Raw genomic sequence first — 14,190 nt, 5'->3', positions numbered from 1 at the left:
AAACTATAGAATCAAATAGTTTTGGGTTAAAAGTAAAAAAATCAAACTTTAAAAAAAAAAACCACTAAACGTGTTGAATACTATAAACTTTATGTGTAATCGTATTAAAAATTTGGGTAAATTACGTTTTTCGTCCTTTATATTTGTATCGATTTGCAATAGATGACCTTTAACTTCAATAATTACAGTCACAATCCTTTATTTGTAAATCCCGTTACACTTTACGTCCTTTAGCACTAACCATGTTGAAAATTTTAGTTAAATTGACTGTATTTTTGTAATTTTACTCATTTATCTAAAATAAATTTATAAATAAAACACAAAATCAGATGCATCACACCACACCACCATCTCCATCTAAAAGCTATAACACAAAATCATGAACAATAATAGTAACACTAAAGTTCTAAACTCAAACGCAACAACTAGAACGCAAATTCATAATAAAAAACCTTTAAAATATACTTAGAGATCAATCTCTAAAGCCGAAAAAATCAAAGAATCAGAAGAAGGATTCGATGAGAGAGGTCGTAGATCATGTTCCGCCGGTGGTTCCGACGGTTATGCAGAGGAAAAGGATGGGTCACCGCCGAAAAACACGACGGAATCATTGAATAATGATGTGATCGGACCAGATTTGAAGGAAGATATGATACCTAGGGTTTGTCGTTGCCGACTTTTTTTCTCCGGCCAAAGGTCAGTTGCAAGGCGTAGGCTTCCGGCATTGATGTCGGAGCTACTGAATATAGTCTCTGGCGTGGGTTTGATGAAGACGATGTTCATGGTAGTGTGCCTTAGAAACCGCCAATGGTGATGAGAGAGAAGAGGTTGAGAGTGGTGATGAGATTCTTCAATTTTCAACAAAAAAGAGAAGATGCAGAGAGAGTTTGTGTGCTGAGAATGAGAGTGTGTGTGTGTGTTGCAGAGAGAGGAAGAGAGTTAGTTTTTGTTTTAAATGTATATATGAGTAAAATTACAAAAATACCCTCATGGGTGCTTTGCACATGTTATATTTAACAAAATTTTTTAACATGGTTAGTTCTAACTGATGTAAGGTGTAACGGGTTTTACAAATAAAGGATTGTGACTTTAATTATTAAAGTTAAAAGTTATCTATTGCAATCCGATACAAACATAAAGGACGAAAAATGTAATTTATCCTAAAAATTATAGTATTGGGAAATATACTAAACTATAAACTACTTCATATTTAAGAAAAAAGTGTGGCCCACTTTCTTTTTTCTCCAAGGCAAAGATAAACTTACTCCAGAATAAAGTCAATCTATTGGATGCATAAAGCAAATGGATTTGTTAGGATGGCATTGATCTTTCCCTTGACTCTTTAACAAAAAAGAAAATCTATATTGATTTTTTATTAAATTATTTAGGGCAAAGATTATTTCGTAATGTGTGAGTAGGGCAAAGATTATTTCGTAACGTGTGAGAACATATAATGACATTTTCACTAAATCATTTAAGGCACTAATTATTTCGTAATTAGTTTACTACTAAGAATTCCCGAGATATGTTTTATCATTTGTTGTAGTGGTATGGTGCCTTCACTATATCCAAGAGGTAAATCGGTTAAATCTTATAAAGTACAGATATAACAGTATTTAGAAGTATGTTAATTTGTTGCTAAAACAAAACCATACATGCCATTTTGTTAAAAAGAAACATACATAGTATGCGTAAGCGTGCAAAATTTGTTTCGCTTTGAATCATACCCGTGATATAAGAACACAGACGAAAACAAGTTAACATTTTATAGATATTATCATTAAATATTGAATAGAATTCATACAACTAATGTCAGCGAAATAGTTTATCAAATCTGAATAGTTTACAATTTCTTTCTATGCTCATAAAGCGATGGACACATCATTTTCCTATGGTATATACTATACATACATGCATACACTTAAAATATAAAAAGTTTCATGTGGATAAAACACTTTTGTTTAACAGATAAAATATTCTTCGTTAACAATAAAGTCAAAACCACATCGTTTTCACCTTCTAGAAACACAAGGAGTCAATTTTGACAAGGCAAAGAAAGATCAATGCGTTTTATAAGCTGAAAAGTGAAAATTGTTCACCACAATTTTACTTTTAATCCTACTGAAAATCGACTACATATAAATAGAAAAATACTTTAACATCTTCAATATGATTTCAAAATTAGGTGCACTAATTTTCACTTGAATGAGTCATAAAATTTAAAGAAAATTATTATAAGAAACAATTTTGGGTTCGGTTATACGTCTCTATTGATGCCATAACAAAATTATCTAACATATATTATCTCTTAATGTAGAAATATACCTAAACATGAGTTTTTTGATGATTATTAATAGCATGTATATTAGGCAATGATTTTACTATATAATCTGTATATACGTATACCAAAATAGCGAAACCAATTGTAATATTTATAGGGATCTTGATCAATGAGATAGGCAAGGAATCAATTGTTTCATGGTATCATCCTAAAGATCCTCCCTTTTTCTTTTCTCTAACCCTTGGACGCCCACCTCTTCTTCTCGAATATTGCTTCTGCCGCCACCATGCCTGGCACAGACTCAACCCCTCCAGCCGCAGGTGATTCTAAAATTCACCCTGCCACAACAGTCTCCAATATCAAAACCTTGATCCCTATAACCCTTGAAATTGAATCCGGACAATACAATTCTTGGGCCACCCTCTTTAAACTCCCCTGCAAAGCTTTTCTTGTGTTCGATCACATCAACAGTAAACCTGAACATACCTCCTCTTCCAGCGACACCGCCAAACCATCGGCCGATTGGGAGCGTCTGGATGCCATTGTTTTACAATGGATATACAGTACGATCTCAAACGACCTGTTGCACACCATTATTAACAAAACTGCCACTGCGTACGATGCTTGGGTTGCCATTGAAAATCTTTTTCATGACAACAAAAGTGCTCGTGCGATTCATCTTATGCATAAATTCTCCAATACCCGCCTTGACGGCTGCCCGAATGTATCCGCATAATGCCAAGAACTCAAAATCTTGGCCGATCAACTCGCGAATGTTAATGCTCCGGTGGTGGATGATGATCGGCTTGTGCTTCAATTGATCGCCGACTTGAATGAAGAATACGACGGCATCGCAACTATTTTGCAACAACAGGAACCATTGCCGTCCTTCTATGCCGCCCGTTCCAAGATTATTCAGGTTGAAAGTCGCAAAGCTGAACAAGCCCTACATGCCTCCAAAACAGACGGTTCGACTCTCACAGCCACTGCCCAGCGCTCGGGTCCATCCGAACCGAATAGACATGATGACCGAACCGGCGGCAGGGGCCGTGGACGGTCAGGCAGACGTGGTCGGGGTCGTGGATCCTATTGCCGAGGGCGTCCAATGCAAAACTGGCCCAGTCAATTCTACCACCCGTGGATGCCTAACTCCAGTTATGGCCCATATCTACCACCCTACGGCCCACCTCAATAACCCTACTGTGCCGCACCACCTTGCCCCTACCCGTCTACCAACAAGCCCAATATAAACAACAACACTCCAGGTTCAGGACTTCTAGGCCCCCGCCCCACTCAAGCCCACATCGCATACAGTTCGACGGACATCGAACAGGCCATGTATACCATGTCCCTACAGCAACCAGACCCTACTCAGTATATGGATACATGAGCAACATCCAATGCCTCTCATGAATCAGGTGACTACCATTCTTTTTCTAATTCGTGCGTGTCTCAAAATATAATTGTAGGAAATGGCGATACCATTCCGGTACTAGGACAGGGCACTAAATACCTACCCAAACCCTTCCCACCCTTTATACTTAAAAACGTCCTATACTCACCCAAAATTGTCAAAAACCTAATATCCGTTCGCCGATTTACTACGGATAATTCTGTTTCTGTCGAATTTGACCTTTTTGGTTCTCTTGTGAAGGATTACAAGACCAAGAAGCCGCTCCTCAGATGCAACAGCAGCGGTGATCTTTACCCTCTGGTGCTCGGGTCATCTACCTCCCAACCTACTGCTCTTGCTGCTATCTCCGCTCAAGTCTGGCATCAACGTCTAGGACATCCTGGACGTTCCTCTTTACAGTCTTTAAAAACTTCTAGTTCTATTGATTTTAATAAACTTCATAATAATGTATGCCAGTCTTGCATTTTTGGTAAAAGTATTCGGTTGCCTTTTTTGCTTCCAATAATTCTACTATTCAACATTTTGACATTATCCATAGCGACGTGTGGACATCCCTCATTATTAGCTCATCTGGCCATAAATATTATGTTTTATTTTTAGATGATTATTCAAATTTTTTGTGGACTTATCCTATTTCTAACAAATCTAAAGTTTTTCCATCCTTTCAAAAGTTTGCCTCCATCATTAAAACCCAATTTGAAAGAATTATCAAAACGTTCCAATGCGACAATGGGCGTGAATACGTCAACACCTCGTTCCAAAATTTTTTTACCACTAACGGCATTCTTTACCGGCTATCATGCCCATACACGTCATCTCAAAACGGTAAAGCCGAAAGAAAGATCCGCACAATAAATAATATGATTCGCACCCTCCTCGCACAAGCATCTTTACCAACCTACTTATGGCATTATGCTCTCGAAACCACGACCTATCTATTAAATATCTTACCTAACTCTCACTCCCAAACTGCTTCACCTACTGAATTACTGTATCGAACCACCCCAACATACGACCACCTCCGCGTGTTTGGGTGCCTTTGTTACCCTCTCGCCCCTTCTACCACCATACACAAACTCCAGTATCGTTCCCAACCGTGTGTGTTTTTAGGCTATCCCGCACCCCACCGCGGGTACCGTTGTCTGGACCTACAAACAAATTTTCATCTCGCGACACGTCGCGTTTGATGAAACCACATTCCCGTTTGCCCAACAAATTGGCCCGGCCCCTTCTTACGACTTCCTATCTGATCCATTCCCCTTTCACTTGTGCCCACACGTCTCCTCGGCCCAGCAAACTCCTACACCCAGCCCACACTCTTCACGTCCCACCTCCTCAGCCCAATCCTCACCCTCACCGCCCGGTCACCAGTCCACTACACCAGACCATGGCCCAACTAATCCCCCCACACCCCCTTCCCAAGGTCAACCAGGCCCACTTCCATCCAGCCCACACATCAGTTCAATACCCCACCTCAGCCCACCTACCACATCCACCCAACCTTTAACCCACCGCTCCACACCCCAGCCAACCCCTGCTGCCTCCGGCCCAACCCCAACCCAGTCACTCACCAGCCCGACCCAACCTATTCCACCACCTTCTACCCAGCCAACCCGAACGATGCAAACTCGCTCCATGAGCGGCATCTTTAAACCAAAACATCCACTCAACCTACATATTACCACCGACTCCACAACACTTCAACCTATTCCCAAAAATCCCTCGGATGCCCTTAATATACCGGAATAGTACTCCGCCATGACTATAGAGTACAATGCACTTATTAGAAATGGAACTTGGGAGTTAGTACCTCGTTCAGCGGATATGAATGTTATTCGGTGTATGTGGCTATACAAGCATAAATTCAAATCAGACGGGTCTTTAGAGAGATACAAAGCACGATTAGTTTGCGACGGCAGGTCTCAGCAGGTTGGTGTGGACTGCGGGGAGACGTTTAGTCCAGTCGTCAAACCCGCGACCATTCGTACAGTCTTGTCCATTGCTCTCTCTAAACGGTGGTCGGTTCATCAACTAGATGTGACCAACGCGTTTCTTCACGGGAATTTAGATGAGACGGTTTATATGTATCAATCTATGGGGTTTCGTAATAAACAGTTTCCTAATCACGTCTATCTTCTAAAGAAGTCTTTATATGGGCTCAAACAGGTTCCTCGGGCGTGGTACCAAAGGTTCACCGATCATGTTCTCACCATGGGGTTTCAGCACAGTTGCTGTGATGCTTCTCTCTTTACATTTCATCAAGGCGGTGACACAGCTTTCTTACTTCTTTATGTTGATGATATCCTACTAGTCACATCCTCTGATGCGCTTCGTCAGCGCCTAATGTCTCGGCTTTCTCATGAATTCGCAATGAAAAACTAGGGTACTCTCAGCTATTTTCTAGGCATCTCCGTTTCCCGCACGGCAAACAACATGTTTCTTTCACAGCAGTCTTATGCTACTGATATCATCGCTAGAGTTGGAATGCAATCCTGCAACCCGGTAGCCACCCCGGTAGACACCAATTCGAAGCTCAGTGCTACACATAGTGAACTTTTTCACGACCCTACTCTTTATCGCAGCCTGGCAGGTGCTCTACAATATCTCACATTCACTCGTCCTGACATCACCTATGCGGTTCAGCAAATTTGCATGCACATGCATGCACCCCGGATTGATCACTGGAATGCATTAAAACGAATCATCCGGTATGTCAAAGGTTCGGCGTCTCTAGGCTTGATGCTCACAGGCTCCTCACATCCATCGTTGGTTTCTTACACGGATGCGGACTGGGCCGGCTGCCCCGACACGCGTCGCTCCACCAGTGGATACTGCATTTATTTTGGCGACAACCTTATCTCGTGGTCCTCCAAACGGCAGTCTACAGTTTCTCGTTCTAGCGCGGAGGCCGAATACCGTGGTGTGGCAAATGTAGTAGCTGAAATTTGCTGGCTACGCAACTTGTTACTTGAACTTCAGTTACCATTATCTCGCGCTACACTCGTTTACTGTGACAATGTCAGTGCAATATACTTGTCAGGTAATCCCGTTCAACACCAGAGAACCAAACACATAGAACTCGATATACATTTTGTTCGCGAACAGGTTCAGCGGGGTCAAGTTCGGGTTCTACACGTTCCATCAAGATACCAGATTGCCGACATCTTTACCAAGGGCCTACCACGGATTCTATTCGAAGATTTCAGATCCAGTCTCAGCATCCGATCCCCTCCCGCTTCGACTGCGGGGGTATAATAGCATGTATATTAGGCAATGATTTTACTATATAATCTGTATATACGTATACCAAAATAGCGAAACCAATTGTAATATTTATAGGGATATTGATCAATGAGATAGGCAAGGAATCAATTGTTTCAATTATCTCTTTAAGTTTATCGTTATATTCATGGCTTTTGTTGCATATTGCAATAATGATAGAAGAGATTGCTATGACTACATCGGTGACAACCCAAAACGAAACGCCTCCAAGTGCAACGTCTTCACTTTGGAACGCGGTTTTTCAATAGTTTCGTCTTCATATGGGTGAGACCAACCACATGTATTAACTTCATCAATTTTTCAGGGATATCCGTCATAAAAGTGCAAGATGTCAATTGTTTTCTAACAATGTGTAAAATAGGGAGGGTGAGCTAACGGAAGATGACGTGATTCAAGTGTCTCTTGTCGACTACAAACATATCTGCGACCATAACTTCAAAACACGTTTCGGCATGACAAATTCTAAGGATGCTTGTTCTAATATGTATTTTGCATTTATTTATATTTTTTTGACATTAGAAGTGTGTAATTTTTATTTTAAAATTATTGAAATAATTAAAAGTTCAAATTAAAATAAAATATTAAAATTTTGGGGAAAACTGCGGAAATCTAGAACGACATCGCGCAATCTGAGGAGATCTGGAGAAAACTAAAAAAAGCTGATGTTTTCCTAACATGTCACACGGAATAACGAGAAAATCTGGGGCGACACCCTTCGCCCTACCACTAACGCTATTATGCCCAGACAGCATATCACCTAATTGATCCGAACAACAACCAAGCAGAGGCGTAGCTTTGTGTAAAGTGGGGGGGGGGGGGTGCCCCCCTCGAATGTCTTGGTTAGAAGTGTAAAATTTCCTATTTTTCGTCCAAAAATTTTAAAATTATACAGAATTGTCCCCCAATCTTTTTGCGTAAATATTTATATAATATATAAATTAGTTCCATAACTTTCCGCCTCTCTGAACTTTTAATCAAGTTCTACCACTGCAACCAATCATGTGACTTTCGGCTTAACCCCTTGAAACTGAAATACACATGCGCTCATGGTCTTCACATCACAATTATTCGTATAATGCACGGTATACAATCAAGTTATGAATAATTGTTAGCACAACTACTCGTCTTTTGACTTTTATAAAATATTTTAAAAACTTTAGCTATAGGAAACACAAGAAAGCAACTACAATTAGAAAATTTGTGGGAGATAGATATAAAATTATATTATAAAGACCAAGAGAATCCAAACAAATTCGAATGGAGTTGCTGCCTGGATATGACTTCCTGCTTACGATAGCAAATGTACTTAATCCTTTGACATGGGTACCACCTTTTTGACCCTAATATAGTGACCCGAAAGTCAATCTTCATTCCCTCTGATTGACAAAGAAAAGGTAAATATATGAAACAAAAAAGTCAATATATGTAAGCACCAATCATTATACAATAATAATCTTTGTAAAAGTATGCTCAAAAGTCTCATAATTATTATCTTATAAACAAAATAACATATTTTTAATACCACCTAGTGTACTATTTTATAGTAAACTAATAAATAAAGAAAAATAAAAAAATAAGTAGTCTACAAAACGTTACTTCATTGCACTTTTTGTTTCACACATCCTCTTAGTGTTAGATCAAGCTTTGATTATACTTCAGAAAATCTTCATTCCTAAGGGAGGATTGATGTTGGTCAATTAAACTTATTAATGCTACTACGTAAGTTTTAAACCTTACACTAAGTCATTGTAACACTGAATAGGGCAAGTCATGGTTATAACACGATATTCAGTCGTTTTAGAGTTTTTTTCCCATGACTAATGGTCAAGAGTAACATCTTCGGATGATCTCAGCAAACTTACATCTTGATGTAAGGAGCTCATGGGTTTTCACGGAGTTTGGTCGGTCAAGTAGATTTGGGATTTCGGCCGACATGGCTCCGACATGGATGTGTCCTCGGCATTAATTGGCACACAACTATTATAACACATGAAGAAACCAGTTATTTATTAGGTATATCTTACATTCGGAATCTTACCAAGCTATATTTTAAGGAGACCAGTTAGAAAAGTAATAAAACCTGATTGCACACCGGGTCTCGTAGGTAACATATCACATTTTTTATAAGAAACCTGAAATTATCATGCTTAAGCTAACCATAACTTTTATAAAGGAAATAAGTTGTTTTTCCTTTATTTGACCTGGGAAATATTCTTTTATATCTTCTCCAAACAGTACGTTCTGCCATTTGACATGGGAAATATATTTATTTTATAAAATGGAATTGTTATTGATTTATCTAATATGGTTAAATTAAGGTTTTAAACACGAATAATCAGAAAAGAAGAAGCAGCCAAGCACAAAAAGGTTGTGATGCTTTCGATTAAAATAGAGTGACCATTAAGCTTTTGCCTCTCCTTCGACACCTATGTGGCTAACTATGCTTATCTTATATATTTTATAAGTTATCAATTATCATACTACATAATAATTAAATATATTTAATTCGGTGTATTTAACTTAATACCAATATATAGCATATTGCTAAATGACGATAATCAAAATTCTGTAATTCAATGAAGTACGCATTTTAAAGACAGTATGTGAAACCGAGAGATTATATTTTAGAGATTAATAACGCTGAAAGCATTCTAATATAATTTTTCTTTGAAAAAACCATTGGGCGGACTCGAGTTTAACATAGACATGGAATTGTGTTGACATGACACTATGTTGATTATATCAATCAACCTACCATGTAAATTATCTATGTAGTTACATTGACTATTTTATTCTGTACTATTACCTGCTTAATTTGTCTGATTTTTATTTGGGTAAAAAAGGATAGATGTCTATCAAGTTATTGTCAACTAATTAAGAAAGGAAGATCTCATACTTTGTCTTGACCAAAGCTCACTGTTAGAAAAAAGGACCAAAATTACATTATTGGTCGCAATTCACAAAATCAGCACAGTCATTAAAAATGGTCGTAAGACAGTCGCAAATTTTGAAACCGTTTCAGGCTACTTTCAACTGCAATTCAATTGTTAATTCCCAGCTAGTTTTCTTGTAGACATTATAAATTAAAAGGAAAATTACGAAAATGTCGGTTGACCAAACCTGTTTTCAAATTTGTCACACTCCTGCGTCCTTGGAGCGGCGCATCATGCGCGAGATGCGTCCTTCAAGAACTGGATGCGTCCTTAGAGCGAAACCCAATAAAAAATGGACACGTGGCCACGGGATGCGTCCTTGGAGCACGGGATGTCCATTTTCGTAATTTTTCCTAAACATTCTATCCGTACTTTTTACAACTTTCTTCATCCAAAAACGTTAATTTCAGTTTGAATCTATGCATTCTTCAAATCGATTCACCAGTGGATGGTCTTGCTTGGACATCGTCATATCTTCGGCTGGTTTCTTTTGTATCCTACTTATTGAATTTTCAGTTCCACAAATAGAAGTAAGGAAATTATTATCAGTTTCTTGAGGAATAAAACTTATCTATTTCTAGCAAATTAATATTCAGAAAAGAACCAAAACTTTAGCACAACTGTAATTGTTATCACACTACTAGAAAACTAGGTTTTTCCGAACGCAATTTTGGTTGCAGACCAGTTGCAATTGGCCTGTTGCGACCGTTTTCCGACCGGAACTGCGATCGGAAAAACACCCGTCGCAATTTCTCTACTCCGACTAACTTGCGACTGCTGCTATCTTTTGCGACCCAGGTTTTGCGACTTTAATAATGGTCACAAATATTGCGATTGCTCTTGGTTTTGTGGGACTTTGGTTGCGATGGTCTTGATGCGACCGTATTCCGACCGCATGCCTTTTACAAATTGCGACCGTTTTGTAACTGCTTGTCTTTTGAAAAATTGCGACCGTTTTTGCGTTCGCAATTTTTATTAATCATAGCCAATTTCTATTTTAAACTACATATAATATCAGTTTTAAAATTTACATATTATCAAATTTTCAAAATTATAAAACATTCCACTTAAAACATCAAATACCAAAGTTATCATAACAAAATACATATTCGAAACAAAGTTGTTATACGTTTTGAAACCTAAGTCAATGATAATGTGTTTTGAAACCTAGCCTCTTTTTATTACTTCAATGTTTGTCATTCTTTCATTCATAGCCTTTTTCTCCGCCTTATCTTTCTCCACCACCAATCCCGCAATAATATCGTTCAACCTTTCTTTTTCTTCTTCTTTTTCTTTCGCTATATCTTGGACTAGTGGGAATGCCCGCGCGTTGCCGTGGGTGTCCAGATGCATGAGTCGTCGTGTGGTCGTCTTCTGTAGAAATTACAACACGGGTGCTCGCTATTGCATCAATGCCAGCTGTAACCTCAACATCGAGTACTCAAGGAGTTTTACAGGAGCCTGTAAAACAGATATTAGAATCAAATGTAAAGAACTTAGAAATTTTGACCCGATCCGACTCAACCCGCTCATTTTGACAATAATAATTTGAAACATCAAACCTTAACAACGAGATCAACCACCTTATAAGCTGCATCAACTGGTCCTGTTCCAGTAGAACATGCGATTTGTTCTGTCCCATCATCTGCTATTAACTTAACTGTTGCGGTTGAAAGACCTAAAGTCCCGCACGTTACCTGTAGATTATAATTAGTTTCAACACGTTTTAAAAATAAAAACGATACGTATGCAAACGCGGCCGTATACGTACCTGTACATTTCCAAACTTCCAAATAACGGTGGGCTGGAAAACCTCATCGGATACCAGTGCTATTAAATCATCATCGGTAATAACCTTTTTCATTTCGGCAACAGATTTAAACTGCCAAAAGACATCATTAAGTTCCCTCCCATCAATGTCATAACCAAGCTAAACATGCAAAATACATAACAACAAAGGTGTTAGTTTCTTCATATTTAGAGATCAATGTGTTCAGAAATCATAACTACACTCTACCTCAAAAGAAAATTGTGTCAGTTTTCAAAGCATGCTGTCCACTAATCAATAATATTTGAAAATTGTTAGACTACTATATTTCAATAACTCAAAAGAAAGAGTAAAATGCCATTTTCGTCCCTGAGGTTTGACCACTTTTATGACTACTATATTTCAATTACTCAAAGGTTTGGTTTTCCGCATCTGGATACAAAGGTTTTAAATGTTGCTATATTCACCCGACTCGTTAACTCCGTCTATTTTTCTCCGTTAAATGATGGGCATTTCCGTCTTTTTAGACATTTTTATTAGAATAAAAACACTATAAGTAATAAAGATCCACCTCTGTTGACTTTCTCCCCATCCAAACGTTTTAATCATCATAAAAAAATGTCTAAAAAGATGAAAATACCCATGACTAAACGTTAAAAAGATGGGGTTAATGAGTTGGATGAAAATGACAAGATTTCAAACCTTTTGGATCCAAGTGTAGAAAAACAAACCTTTGGACGAAAGTCGTAAAAGCGGTCAAACCTCAGAGACGAAAATGGCATTTTACTCCAAAAGAAAATACAATAAAAAGTAGACAAACTGTAATTTTAATTACCTAAGTTTTCCAAGTGTAAGACCAGATTCGCTAGATCTAAAAAGTCCAATATCTTCAGGAGACATGAATTCGTATGTATTTCTTTTCTTTAGCATTCCATCTTGATGGATTCCACTTTCATTAGCAAACGCATTAGCACCGACAATAGCCTTGTGAGGCTGCACCCGCAGTCCACTGTACTCTTCCACCTAAACACAATATTAAAAGTAAACGAGACGTCAAATGTTAAGAATCATATGTATGTAAACGAAATTAGGAAACGAAAGTAATATTTAAACAAAATTAAGTTCGAATATCATGAAACAAAACGAGCTATTGCTCGGATACTAGCATGAATCCTATAATGCGGTTTTCTAGTTGTTAGGTGACGATTAATCTCTACCTTCAGCTAAATTAACAATAATTTAGAGTTTCAATAAGTATTCAGATAAATATTTAAACACAAATCATGCAACGGTATAATACGTTTGAGAAAAAAGAAAAGAAGAAGCATAGCATGATAGTACACAAATCGTGCAACATATAGCGCATCTTCGTTGTACCAAAATCTGCGATCAATTAACCAGAATCCGTGAAGGGGTATGGTCCTAAATCGACCATCACCCCTATCAAACAAACCGCCACCAGTAATGAACCGCACCCATGCGGTCACATCCTTCGAATCCAATCGGTCAGAGGATTAGAAGCCTTACCTTATGCGTAGAAGTAGATAAACATAACGATGCGGCTGGCACCGCATCATATGGGCATTTTCGTCACGACAAGGGATGCAGGCAAAGGTCTCCACGGACGACGATGCGGCTAGCACCGCATCTCGCGTATTTCTTGATCACAAGCAAGAGACGCGGTAACATCAGATCAGGCAGCGATGCGGCTCGCACCGCATCCTGTGCGCTCAACAAGTGGGACTGACACCACAGTGCAAGTGGCACCAATGGCAGTAACCTGTCAGGACTACGTAACCAACAGACTGACGTGGCGTAACCTCCACACCCGACAAGCCTGACACACCTGCAAAGGTGCAACACGTAGTCAGTCTGTCCATCATTTTCCTCCTTCAATCCTCGGCTATAAATACCAACCCCAAACCAGGTTTGAGGTATCTCTTCACAACTCTCTCACTACTACTACTATCATACTTTGCTTCCCAAGCAGATTACTGATTCTCACGCCGGAGAGTGGTAACAAGGAGCACCCCCCACCCCATCCTCCTTGTTACGAGTCACGGTTTGTTTCCTTGTGCAGGAGATCAACCCACCGGTGATCCAGCCAGCGATCCTCGAGAGGAAGGGATTAACCCTTCTTTTCGAGACCAGTGAGTTAACCCTGCCCGGTTAACCATTGTTTCATCAATCCGCATCGTGATCGGAGTAATCAATTAACCAAAATTTGCGTTGTGAGCGGAGGAGTGGAGGTTGAAGCGGCCATCGATTAACCAGAATCTGTTTAAATTGATTTTTAGCCTATCAATTCACCACAAAACTGAACATATACTCATATAGTTCGAAATAAGAGTTTATAAAACATTAAATTGACAGTAAACCCTAATTAATCCTTGTGTAATGATGTATATAACTAACAAATATAAATTATACTCGCATTTCTAATATTAACCTAAAATTAAACTCAATAATCTCACTTAAACCTTAGAAAACACAATTAAACAATAAAAACACT

At 38.7% G+C, this 14,190-nt stretch overlaps 1 protein-coding gene across 1 annotated transcript; it reads right to left on the bottom strand.

Annotated features, from left to right (window-relative positions):
* Positions 1-10,961: 10,961 nt before the first annotated feature.
* On the bottom strand, positions 10,962-13,941 carry LOC110875624 (2-isopropylmalate synthase A-like). Its single transcript, XM_022123826.1, has 8 exons — positions 13,897-13,941; positions 12,514-12,701; positions 12,410-12,464; positions 11,682-11,840; positions 11,473-11,607; positions 11,366-11,371; positions 11,096-11,284; positions 10,962-10,976 (listed from the first exon to the last, which is right to left on the bottom strand). Exons 1-8 carry the CDS (start codon positions 13,939-13,941, stop codon positions 10,962-10,964), a joined length of 792 nt encoding a protein of 263 aa, XP_021979518.1.
* Positions 13,942-14,190: the final 249 nt, after the last annotated feature.

The sequence above is a fragment of the Helianthus annuus genome, chromosome 9 (genome assembly GCF_002127325.2).
Source record: "Helianthus annuus cultivar XRQ/B chromosome 9, HanXRQr2.0-SUNRISE, whole genome shotgun sequence".
Lineage (NCBI taxonomy): Eukaryota > Viridiplantae > Streptophyta > Magnoliopsida > Asterales > Asteraceae > Helianthus > Helianthus annuus.
This window is presented reverse-complemented; position numbering and strand designations above follow the sequence as displayed.

Excerpts from the sequence above, each read along its gene's own strand:
- LOC110875624 (XM_022123826.1), bottom strand. The coding sequence starts at position 13,941 with ATGGCCGCTTCAACCTCCACTCCTCCGCTCACAACGCAAATTTTG. Across the intron at positions 12,465-12,513 it reads CTTACACTTGGAAAACTTAG|TAAAATGCCATTTTCGTCTC; the intron begins GTAATTAAAATT and ends TTTCTTTTGGAG. Across the intron at positions 11,841-12,409 it reads TTTACGACTTTCGTCCAAAG|CTTGGTTATGACATTGATGG; the intron begins GTTTGTTTTTCT and ends TTGCATGTTTAG.